General features: G+C 43.6%; 1 protein-coding gene across 3 annotated transcripts in view; it reads right to left on the bottom strand.

Annotated features, from left to right (window-relative positions):
- Positions 1-4,430: 4,430 nt before the first annotated feature.
- LOC137418121 (ras-related protein Rab-11B) overlaps positions 4,431-13,128 on the bottom strand; it is a 40,334-nt gene continuing 31,636 nt past the window's right edge. The window contains exons 5-6 of one of the 3 annotated variants that reach the window (XM_068104107.2): positions 8,156-8,206; positions 4,431-7,455 (exon numbers count right to left, since the gene is read on the bottom strand). In XM_068104107.2, the coding sequence (XP_067960208.1) occupies positions 7,310-7,455; positions 8,156-8,206 (197 nt within the window). In that variant the 3' untranslated portion in view covers positions 4,431-7,309. Of the gene's footprint in view, positions 7,456-8,083; positions 8,207-13,128 lie in introns of all 3 variants that reach the window. The other 2 variants (XM_068104109.1, XM_068104108.2) reach the window with 2 other exon arrangements.

Genomic DNA, 13,128 nt, shown 5'->3' on the forward strand with positions numbered 1-13,128 from the left:
TGATTCCGAATCTGTGTCTAAAACTTTTCTCCGATGTGTAGTTCTTGAGTTATAAGCGGACATCCAGACAGACAGACACACACACACACAGACACTCCTCCTTTATATATAGAGATTTGACTTATGAGGGAAAAGATGAGTTTGCAGGTTGACAAAGGATGTGGTTGTCATAGCTACTGAGTGACCTATTGATTAAATAAGGACTTTCTTATTGCATGCCTGTTTTGAAGTTTTAACATGACTTATTAAAACTCATGTGTTAATTTGCAAATATGGTATGATAATCCTTGCATCAACTGGCAGAATACTCAGGTCCTGTGGAAACAATGATGTTAACAATAAATGAATTACAGATAAAACCACAGAATGGTAAATCATTTGGTATAGTTTTAATAATAAAGGCACTGTAATTATTTAATTATGACTAAGGGTAATATGGTTAAAGATATGGTGCTTTGAGATAAAGTAAGTAATCTTTGTCCTTGTCGTGTCGAAAATGAGTAAAAGATATATCCACTTATTTCTTATTTATGCTTCACTGAGAATGACCTTCAAATGTTCTTGAAGTCTCCAAGCAGGATTAGAAGGACGATGGCTCCGAAATGTCTGGCAGGAGACAATGGGAAAACAGAAAGTCTCATTAAAGAATTTTAAATGCAACCTGCTCGCGGCAGGGAGTACTCCCATCCCAATATTTCACTCAACCTATCACATTGTATCCCTCGATCCCTGCTCCCTCCCACCCACACTTTGCCTAACCAATCCTACTGCTCTCCTCCCCTCTCTTCGTTCCTCCCCCTCCAATTGCTCCTCCCTTCTCAAACTTGTATAAAAGATCAGGACTGACGTCAAAATATTAGGATTATCACTGGGTTTGTAAGATGTTGGTTTGTTGTACTTTAGGATTTTCACTAGGTTTGTAATGCTGTAAATGTTGTACTTAGGATGTTTCACTTGGCTGGTCGATTCTGTATGTTTACACTGTATGTTGACTGTATACTGTGCATGCTACTGTATCCTTATGATGTTTCCTTTGATGTACATCTCTACTGTACCAGGATTTTCACTTGGGACTTTCTGTGAATCTTGCAATGTGCTTTTGTGAATTGCAGTATGCTCTTCTTGGTTTGATAAAGGTTATTGCTTCTTGCTGTGTATTTCCTTGTCGACAGAAAGTGTTGTCCTCCTCGGGAATTAAAATTTGTGATTCTTCTTCTGACAAAGGTTTATGGACGTTGAATTTCTTGATTCATCTATTACATACTATCTAAAAAATATCCCTATCAGGTGTTATGCCTATATTTAGGTGTCACACTGAGTGAGGTGTAACACTTAAGGTCATTTATGAATACTGACATAAGTCTTAGTCCTAGGTAAGTGTCACACTTGGAGTTTAAGTGTACTTAACATAAGAACGTTTATGAATATGGGCCCAGGTCTTTAAAACAGCTGTTCACCACCATCTCTTATCTTCCCCCATCTAAAACCTTGATCTTTGGGGGTGAATTAACGGGGGTAGAAAAGATCAAGGTTTTGGATGGGGGAAGATAAGAGATGGTGGTGAACAGTTGTTTTAAAGACCTGGAGAGAGGACTGGGATTGAAGAGAGTGAGGGAGTTTGTTCCAGAGGTGGGAGTAAAGAGGAATGAAGGAGTGAAGGTGAACAGAGAGTCTTGATTTTGACAGTTTAACCATAAGAGGGTTGCTGGCAGATCTTGTGCGACCTGTAGGAATATTTGGGGGACAGAGGGCCGGCGAGGAGTCAGTAGAAGATAGAAAGGGAGGATAGGAAAGTGTTGGATTTATAAGGTTGGAGGAGTTGGAGTAAGGGAAGGAGTTGGATTTTTTTTTTCCTCTATGGTGCCTAAAGCATTTGTAGCTATGTAAAAGGTAATATTAAATGAACCCCGACCACATTCCGTAGTGGGTGCAGAGAATTGTTTGGCCACCATTCTTTTTTTCTTTTTTTTTTAAAGAAAAAAAAAAGATTTCTTCAAAATGCCAACAGGATTAGAACAGCACCAGGCAACGCTGGTACCCCTGCTGGTATTGCATAAAACAAATACATTACTTGAGCCTGAAGCTCTTGGGATCAGCTGAATCTATGGGATTGGAATAGGATCAATATTCCACCATTTTGAAAACAAATGTGGTTTGGTCAATTCTAGTCTATTTCTTGTTTCTTAATCCTCAAGTCAAACTCTCCATATCACTTCATGGCTTTCACTTTGTAGATTCACATTAGAAATCCCTCTCACACACCTGGGTATGACATCGGCACCTTAGTGACACGCAACCAGCAAACCAGTCATCGTTTTATGGACATCCAATATTTTGCAAACAGTTCCATCCTTGAGCTTTTGATGTTTTCCCAAATTTTGCTCAGGAGTGAGGTTTATGTTCAATAGAGAAGTATTGTTGCGGTTCTGTGAACCAGTGCTCTCCGAAGCAACGGCAACCACCATACAGGGTCCTGAGTTAGTTATTTCTTCAGTAATTAATGTTCAAATAGGTTCGAATAGGATTAGTTAGAGTTTTCATCCTCTTTATCACTTTCTTTTATTCGTCACTTAAAAGTCAAACACTACCACAATCAAGCTATATTGGTTGCGATCCCTAATACATTGGTTATGATCCCTAATTTGCATTTCGCGCCAAAAACTGATTCAAATTGCGTGCCAGAACAACTGTCACACCACTTCTAACCACCACAGTGTTTTCGTGACAATCGCTACAATAACCACCCCACTCTGAAAAAATTATAAACCAACTTTTATTACTGATTCACTTTAATAGATTACCATACAAGCTCGCTATGCACATTCTCCACAGTACAAACCACCAACGTCTACAACAACCACAGCAAAATTCCCATAACCCTGACCACCTCAGGAGCAGTCAACACGGCTGTGAGGTGCGACGGCGGCGGGCATTTGTACCTCCCTCTTCAAAAACGACACTAGAAGGTGCAAAAGTGCAGTAACCTCCCTGTAACTTATTGTGAACATCCCGACCCTCCGTTTCTCTGCTCCCCGACCCTCCGTTTGTCTGCCATGCCAGTCGGTTTCCCAGTGCGCATTCGTGCCCCGAATACACAGTGCAAAGCGCCAGCTAAACGTTGAGTGCGGAGCTCCGATCCATGGTCTGTCCTGGATGACAATGACGCCGTCTTTGTACCAGAAGGATGACATCATATGGGAGTTCATCTGCACCAATGAGCATGCCACGTTCGTAGCCAAGACGACGGTGCGTCACCCTTGACCCCAGTAACCATGCCTGGAAACGAGGGACGCGACACTTGAATGCAGCCAAGCTGCTATTTAAGCACCATGATCCGGATGTTCCACAGGTGCTTCTTGGCTTGGTCAGCGACATTGTGACAGGCGACTAGGTTGATCCAGAGACGGAGCGGAGCTGGCGGAACGGCGCTAACGGAACGGAGCACTGGGCAAGAGAGTGAACCAGGCGCCGTGCAAGGCGCATTCATTGGATAGGAGCCCAGGCCAATTAGAACCTCACACATTAATTAAATATTTCTCCTCACACATTCTCTCTCTTTTATTCGTCTGTTTTGGACCCACCGCGAGCTCAATGAGGCACATCCGCCAACCGTCATTTTCAGGGTGACCTCACTGAAGCGCACTTCTTTCCAGGTTCCTCTTTGTACCACACCTGCACCGCTTCAGTACACACCTTGACACCCCCAGTATTGCTCCTTTTTACCCCTCCCCCTAGGGAATGGGAAGCGCGAGCTCGTCAGTCCTCGATTTGCGAGACAAGTGGTTGCCAAAGCCTCACACTGCTCTTTCTTTCTTATCTACCCTTCCACGTGATGAGTCTGATGGACGCCCTGTGATGTTAAATAAATAAGTGTATAAACTAAGTAGATCAGTGTAACTCTGGTCTTTGTCTCTGTCCTTTTGCTTTATTTATTGCTTGAACTCCTGAATGCATTTTGCTTAAATGAAATGTACAATATGCTACCCTCACCCTTGTAAAATAAACCCCCTTTATGAATTGTTCTTTCAGATTTGCTCGTCGTGCCTTTTTTTTCTTTGATCTAACACAGTCCACATGTATTGCAAGCCGGGGAGGTTTTGTATTCCCACCAATTGGCTTCAGTCTATAACTGGTGTGCACTGGCAGTTTCGCTCGGCTACATCCAATTAAAACAGAAGATATGATCAGTGCATATCGACGGAGCGAAACCCAGTTGGAAAACCACGTCACCCACAGGTAAACGGGAGTCTGATGAAGGATCCCAGGGAACCTGGTCGACTAATTGGCATTCGCGGTTGATTAGCAACCCGCCAGGAATTATCCATGCTCGGTGGCCTCAGGTCCGATAGCCCAGGAGAAACCGAGGCTCCTCTTCAAAGTCGACCTCAAATTCCAAGACCGGAACAGTATCAATAAAGAAATGAAAACCATCCAGTGTATTATGTTTAATGTTGTTCAGAAATACACAATGTTAGCTCATATCACATGTGGACCCTGCTGTCGCTGACGGCAGAATGAGAAGCAAGAAATATGATGGTGGACACGATTCCATGAGGTTGACAAATCGACACTCACCACAGTGGATACATATTAAAAAGACATTCTTCGAATGATTTACAGCTGAGTTGTCAATTTGTTTTTCAAAGTTGAAACGCACAAGCATAAACAGGCAAATTCATGCACAAAACGAGAACGGCACTCGGTAGAGAGCATACCTCCGCCAGGTGAATAGTTTAGGTTTTGTATCCGAGAGTAGACCAAAAAATCACAACACAGAATCACCTTTAATCAAAATCATCTGTCCACAACTTTTTGAGATATCCTGCTATATATCGTTTTTGGCCCAATCTCCCAATGGTGAAGAATCACTCAAAAAATTATACAAGCTGGATCCGGATCTGGATCCTCACCACAATTGAATTCCTTGTCAAACACACAACATCTCCACCAAGTTTCGTCCAAATCCATCCATAACTTTTTGCGATATCCTGCTACATGTTGGTTTTAGCCCTATCCCTCAATGGTGAAGAATCACTTAAAAAAATTAAATAATTCTCATATCCGAATCCATATTGAGATCTTCACCAAAATGTAATTATTTCGTCCCAGTCACACACGCTACCTCTCTGCCAAATTTCGTCCGAATCCGTCCACAACTTTTTGAGATATCTTGTTCACAAACAGACAGACAGACAGACAGGGGTTAAAACATAACCTCCATCCACCTTTGGTGGAGGAGGTAATAAATGTCGAAGCCAAATAAAATAAAACAAAATACATGGAAAGCTTTGGCTGAAACGTCACATTTCAAAAGTAATTTATCTTGTTGCTAGAAAGAATAGTTTTGACAAATATCATAATCACTCATGTATAATCCGCTACCAGTGTGTAATACGCAGGGCACTTTTCAGATACAATTATCAGGAAAACACCAGTTTATATTTATAACCCGCACCACAAAAATCAACTCCCGGCAAAATTAACTCCAGCTCAGAACTGGATATGTAGTTAACTCAAAAAGCAGTGTTTTGCCGATCTTTGGAGAGAGCCATTTTAGATGGTGTTTAAATGAGCATAACAGATCATAATATGATGAACGACATGGCATGTTCAATATACCGAACAACTCTTACCGATATGCGACATCCATCAGAATGTCACAGCAAGAGCTCATTCATACCTCTCAAGTGTTTGGTGAGCTGTTAGCTTATAGTAGATCTCAAGTAGTCGATGCAAGTATTTACCCCCCCCCCCCTCCCCCCAAGCTTATGGTGTTTCCCCCCCCCCCCCCCCAAGCTTATTTTGCAGCTTGGCAGTGTATATATTTAAAAGTTTTAATCTTAAAAAGCAAACTCGTGTATTATGACTGAACAACCTTAATTCTTCAATCAAAATAATTATTATATTATTCAGAACCAAAAAAGGTCACGGTCAATGTCGCATAAGATATCCCACAATGCACTGCATTTTTAAGATGGCAGCACCAAGTAACGAAGGTCGGTCTTGTGTCATTGCGAGAAATCTGGAGAAATAGAGCTTGCACTTTAGTTCTCGTAGATATTATGCACTGTACATAATTGATCAGATTTTCTGGGGAGGAGGTGCAGCTTATACACGAGTGATTACGTTACAGAAAAAGTAACTGAGCACAAGTTATCCAAAATGAGCAATACTCGTTTCATTATCCATCAACAGGATGCAATCGTGCAAAATACCATGGACGCATAGATCATCAGTAGCAAGATGGAAGAAGCATGTTATCATGTCGAAGGTAACAACTTCTGACTGGGTTCTTGGGAAAGCTCGTATGAATCATAACAAAAAACAAAATCACAAAAAGGTCATTGACATATCAAAAAGAGGGGAGAAGGAGGGATATGGGGTATGGAGCGGCATGAGATAAGTAAATTGAGAAAATGGAGGGGAGGAGCTACAAAAGTTGGGGAAGAAGTGAGATAAACAGAAAGAGTGGTGGGAGATTCATGGAATAAGAGAAGTGGGGACGTACAGGGACGGGGGGGAGGACTTCCATTTCACATTTAAAAGTAGATGGCCCCTTCATATCATCACGATCGTTACTCTCAAAGTTGGCCTCAAAATTTGTGAAGTGACAAGAAAGGCAGTGAAGTGAATGGCAAAAAATACTTGCCTGCGATACTCAACTACAAAGCAGTTGCTATTACATGCCCATCGACCTGGCAAAAGCAAAACAAAGATGCAGCTTAAATCCCATAGAAGTGCACGAATGGAACTACGAGCAATACGTTTTGACATTACTTCCACGTGGGAAAAGCATAGATTTATCAATGAAAACTTTCTCAAAATTACGTCATAAAGAACCATTTAATATCTACATATCATAACAGGGTTTGTTAAGACTTTCAAACGACACATTACACGTAAACATGCAATTGCGATACGCTCGCAAACAAACACTACATTACCGGACAAAGTACAATAGTCTAATAAATAAGCCGACATGTACGAAATGCCCGTACCGGCAGATTGCTTTTTCCTACAGAATCGGACATGGAGCCAAACGATCCACGTACAGCTTGATATTTTTTTTTTCCTTCAACGCATGGTAAAGAAACAGGCAAAAAATAAAATAATAACACACCGACAACAGGCACCGCAAATGCGCAATCAGAGCCTCGACAAAGTCGATGGCAAAGCGAACAAGCGGGAAAGCCCGACTGAAGTTCAGACGGAGTTCTACTCGTACTTGGAAGCCAGAAGGACAAGCGGACAAAATGTCATATTCATAAAGTGTCGGGACTTGGAAAGAGGTGGATCAAGGTAATCCGACTCAGAGATTTTGGCAGCATTGGAGGCGGTTGGTTTTCCCGCTATCAGCGGTTGGTGGGACAGTGATATCCACAACGTTGTTGCTGGGAGAGTCATCGTGCGCAGCTCTGTCTGCAATCTGCTTCTGTGAAACGATGCGGTAGATCTCTGCAGTGAAAAAATGCCATCGTGAGGACACCAAAAAGTACATCCTGCAATTGCAATGATTGACGATAAGCCTATTGAAATATGCTTTTTCATTTAAAATAAATAAATAAATAAACAAGAAATATGTCGTGCATGCGAAATCCCTAAAATAAGTTGTTGGCCTATAATGACCTCAAAAATAATTGATGGTTGAATTCAGTGACCTGGTATGCAAATCCTCTTCAAATCTCAAGTCAATCAGATGAAAATTGAGGATTTTATAAATTTAGCCTATGATGACCTCAAAAATACTTGGTGGTTGAATTTAGTGACGAGATATGCAAATCTTCTTCAAATTTCAAGTCAATTGGATGAAAATTGAGGATTTTAGAAATTTGGCCGATGTGGATCTCAAAAATACTTGGTGGTTGAATTTAGTGACCAGATATGCAAATCTTCTTCAAATTTCAAGTCAATCGGATGAAAATTGAGGATTTTAGAAATCTGGCCCATGTTGACCTTTTTGGGCTTTGTTGACCTCAAAAATAGTTGGAGTTTGAATTCAGTGACCATATATGCAACTCCTCTTAACATTTGAAGTCAATCAGATGAAAATTGAGCAGTTTAGAAATTTGACAAAGTTGGTGACCTTTGGCCGATGGTGACTTATTGACCGTTCAACCCCAAAAACAATAGGCTTCTTGCTTAGGACCAACTCTACCATTTGGTGAAGTTTCGTGAAGATCCGTTGAAAATTGTGACCTGTAGGCAACTGACATACAGACAGACAGACAGACAGACAGAATGAAAAATCACTGAGAGTGACACTTGACAAAACAGAACAAAGTAGAATGGCACTCAGTAGAGCATCCTTTTGACCTAAAAAAATAATTAGTGGTTGAATTCAGTGACCTGATATGCAAATCGTCTTTAAATCATAAGTTAATCGGATGAAAATTGAAAATTTTAGAAATTTGGCCTTTGTTGACCTTTTGGCCAATGTTGACCTCAAAAATAGTTGGTGGTTGGTTTCAGTAAGCTGATGTGACAATTTCAAATTTCAAGTCAATCGGATGAAAATTGAGGATTTTAGAAATTTCAAAAAAGGGTTTGACCTTCGGCCTATGTTGACTTTATAACCGATGTTGATCTCAAAAATAGTTGGTGGTTGAATTCAGTTAGCTGATATTAAAATCCTATTCAAATTATAAGTCAATCAGATGAAAATTGAGGATTTTAGAAATTTGAAAAAGGTACTCCAAATATTCCTTCAGGTTGCACAAGATCTGCCTGCAACCATCTTCTGGTTAAACTGCCAAAATCAAGACCCTCTGCTCACCTTCACTCTTTCATTCCTCTTTTCTCTCACCCCTGGAACAAACTCCCTCACTCTCTTCAATCCCACTCATCCCTCCAGGTCTTTAAAACAGCTGTTCACCACCATCTCTTATCTTCCCCCATCCAAAACCTTGATCTTTTCTACCCCTGTTAATTCACCCCAGATCCACTTTTCTGAAATACCAACTTTCTTCCTGGAAGTCCTTGCAGTGTCCTTGTGTTTTATACTTTTCCCACCCCTCCCACCCCTTCCCACGCCTCCTCCCCCCAAGCCCTCTACCTCCCACAGATCTCCCGATGTCCCTGCTCTCAAATGTTGTACTTGTGTGCTTCCCCCCCTCTCCCCATCTTGTCTCCCGCTCCCTTTATTTCGTCTTATGTGTCCCTTTGTTTTTTGTTTTTGATTTTCATTTATGTTAGCTCTTACACGAGCCTAGATCTTGTATACAAAAAAATAAAAGGTGGTTGACCTTTGGCCTATGTTGACGTTGTGAAAAAATGTTGACCTCAAAAATAGTTGTTGGTTGAATTAAGTTAACTGATATGTAAATCCCATTCAATTTTCAAGTCAATCGGATGAAAATTGAGGATTTTAGAAATTTGAAATGGTTGTTGACCTTTGGCCTATGTTGACCTTGTGCCTATGCTGATCTCAAAAATAGCTGGTGGTTCAAGTCAGTTAGCTGATATGTAAATCCCATTCAAATTCAAGTGAATCGGAAGAAAATTAGCGTACGATTGAGCAATCAGGTATTATCCCATACATTGCGAATCGTGCCCGTTCACAATAATGTCTCACCTTCAACTATTCGTCGAGTCTAAAATATGCAAATCTACTCATGTAATCTGACGAGTAGATGGTCCTGGTCATTCCAATTTGGCAAATATTCCTTTTGGTACTCTTTCAGATCTTCAAGATGACCAGCAGCAGAGTTTTGTCTGCTTTACCGTAAGGACATCGGAGAAAAAGACATCACTGTCATACGTGAAAAATGTGCTGGTGGTATCAATGCAGCAAGTCTCCAGAGAGAGGATGACATTGCCGTTACTACTGGTACCAAAGTTCATTCAAAGTGTCGCGAAGGATATATAAATCCGTGCACCATACAAAATTATATAACAACACAATGCACACCAAACTCTTCAAAAGCAAACAAGAGGAGCGTACAGGGCCATTTTATAGCCAAATGAGCTGTTTCTTCTGTACTGGTAAAGTTTTGAAACTAGATTCTAAAGAACGAGGCAATTCTTCTTTATGCCTAAGTCACACATAGGCGGATATTTTGGCGACTACTGGCGATCAAGATTTTTCGGCGACTACTGGCGATTTCGGGTGGTCAAATATGGTCAGGCGGCAGTATGGCGACTGCAGGCGGCCACATTGCAACTGCATTGCGACGACGCCCCGAGTGGGATGGCGACTGTTGAAGATCGACGACGACTGCATTGCGGATGCACGGCGGCAGCGTGGCGACAGTCTGGCGGCTAGATTACGACCGATGGCGGATCGCGGCGACTGCATTGGGGCCGGGTGGCGGTTTACTCCGACGTCCACAAGACTGCAATAAGACCGCCGGCGATTGGAGACGATTCACACATCTTTTTAAATCTTTATTTCTCTATTTTACATTTCACTTTATTCATTTCAATGATGTATGACATGAAGCATAAAGATGTTTGATGTACAATAAGAAAGTTAAGAAAGATGTATCATTGTAATGTAGGAGCCGTGCTCCCACGTCAATCGGAAGAATGGACGCGACAAAAAGCTGGAATTCGTCCGAGTTTCTTTATTGTCACAAAACAACTCGGGTACTCTGAAAAGCCCGTTTATCGGGCAGCAATATATATACACACATTATCCCGGAGCGTTTGCCCGGGAAAGGCGAGAGGGGGCGTGGCCGGGCGTCCTGGCCGCGGCCTGGCAAGTCGAGGGCGGGCATGCCCGGGCGTCCTGGACGAGCCCGGCATGGTGATCGCTCCGCATCCTTGGTAGGTGCAAAGCGATTGTGTAAACCCAGCGGTAGCCGCTACAGTAATGTAATAATCAAACTTTTCTGCAGGGAGAGAGAATGGAAATAAAGTCCAACAAATTATTTCCACTGGTCCCAAATCCCATAAATCAAGTTTCCAAAGGACCAAAGTCCCAAAAATAAAGTTCCCAAAAGTCCCAAGTCCAAACAATAAAGCCATATCCTTGTCGGCACCACAGGACCTCACTCCACGGAGACCCTCACACCATCCTGTCTTGCCATGGAATCATGGTATGTCGTAATGCAGTCGCCAGGCAGTCGTATCTCTGTCACCAGTGGCCGTAACTCGGCCGCCACTAGTCCTACTGCTGTCGTCGTCAGTCTCCCATAGCCGCAGGGGAGACGTGGCAGTTCTTCTGTAGTCGATATGCAGCCGCAACAGTGTCGGCCCGTAGTCGGGAAGATGCCGCAGGAAGGCCGTATGGCATTCGCATCTCTGCCGTGCTAGCTGGTGGGGCGATTGCGGAAGACTATGAGCGACTGGGTTGCGGCCGCTTTACGCTCTTATTACGGATACCGACGACAGCATGGCGGTTCCATCACGACAGCATGGCGGATTTTTTCCGAGTGCGACTGAGCGCGCCGTTTTGAAACATTAAAAAAAATATTTGGCCCCTTTGCGGCTCTTGCCGACTGCAGCCGACCTGGGGAGGATAACCACGACTACAGGCGACCGTCCATTACGGTTTCATTACGATTGTCGGCGGGTGGTGGCGATTTTTCCAGTCGCCAGTAGTCGCCGACAAATCCGCCTATGTGTGACTTAGGCATTAGATTAGAGTTGCGTTAAGACCGATACGTTTTCAAGGATCATAATTGAAAGTTGAAACACTGGAGCTGATGATTGGCAGTAGAGGTGAAAAGTCGCATATAATACTATGGGGGTGATTTACATGACGCAAACTGCATATATCATCATTCATGGGGTATGACCTTTCAAACCAGAGGAGGTATAACACAGCAATACCGCTCACAACCACCACAAAAACGGAAGAAAGTTGGTCGACCAAAAGTTTCTGATCAGGAACAAGCATTTCTGAGAACGTGTATATTTTGAGACCAATGATGAAGCAAGGAGGCGCGGGCATGGAGGATGCAAGGAGGGGTCGGGCATGGAGGACGAAAGGAGGGGCGGGCATGGAGAATGCAAGGAGGGGTCGGGCATGGAGGACGAAAGGAGGAGGCGGGCATGGAGGACAAAAGGAGGAACAGGGCATGGAGAACGAAAGGAGGACGAAAGGAGGGTGCAGGTATATGCGGGACATGGAGGAAGAATGGAGGGGCAGGGCATGGAGGTTGCAAGGCGGGGCACGGGGCATGGCATGGAGGATGCAAGGAGGGGGCAGGGCATGGAGGATGAAAGGAGGAACAGGGCATGGAGGATGCAAGGTGGGGCATGGGGCATGGCATGGAGGATGCAAGGAGGGGCAGGGCATGGAGGATGAAAGGAGGAGCACGGCATGGAGGGTGCAAGGTGGGGCACGGGGCATGGCATGGAGGACGCAAGGAGGGGGCAGGGCATGGAGGATGAAAGGAGGAGCAGGGCATGGAGGATGCAAGGTGGGGCATGGGGCATGGCATGGAGGACGCAAGGAGGGAGCAGGGCATGGAGGATGAAAGGAGGAGCAGGGCATGGAGGGTGCAAGGTGGGGCACGGGGCATGGCATGGAGGACGCAAGGAGGGGGCAGGGCATGGAGGACGAAAGGAGGGTGCAGGTATATGCGGGGCATGGAGGACAAATGGAGGAGCAGGGCATGGAGGGTGCAATGAGGAGCAGAGCATGGCATGTGGAGCTTGGAGCTGGTGTAGAGGAACCCGGGTGTGAAGATGACGTGGTGAAGGGAATTAACGCAAAGGAGTTTGTCACTGGAGTTGAACACACAGTACAAAAAAGGTTGGATTTAAGGATTCCAATGGCAGAGAAATGAAGACAGACCTCAGCATTTTGATGGAAATGATGATCAAAGACAACGACAGACACGAGGACTGCCCATATTTCTGGTAAGTTATCAAAAAGCCCATTTCACTGCATGCCAAGATAATTCCACTCTTACTTTGTAGTGCTGTTCTTGTTTGTTTTCTCGAACACAGGAAGTTGGTCAAACAGGAGGCAAAAAACACCCCAGTAGGAACTTTATATTGCTTTTGAATAAAGGTTCAACACAGCAGCTAGAAGCGAATGCCACTCTGGACTCATAGAACGTCAAAAATATTTTGCACTCCTCCAAATGCAAAATGCTTCAGTGATGCTATCAACAATTGCACAGGTCCCGAACACAATTCTCGACTGCCCATGAGTGTGTGTGCCCCTAGCCCAGGTCC

The sequence above is a fragment of the Myxine glutinosa genome, chromosome 2, assembly GCF_964187855.1.
Source record: "Myxine glutinosa chromosome 2, kmMyxGlut1.1, whole genome shotgun sequence".
Taxonomy (NCBI): domain Eukaryota; kingdom Metazoa; phylum Chordata; class Myxini; order Myxiniformes; family Myxinidae; genus Myxine; species Myxine glutinosa.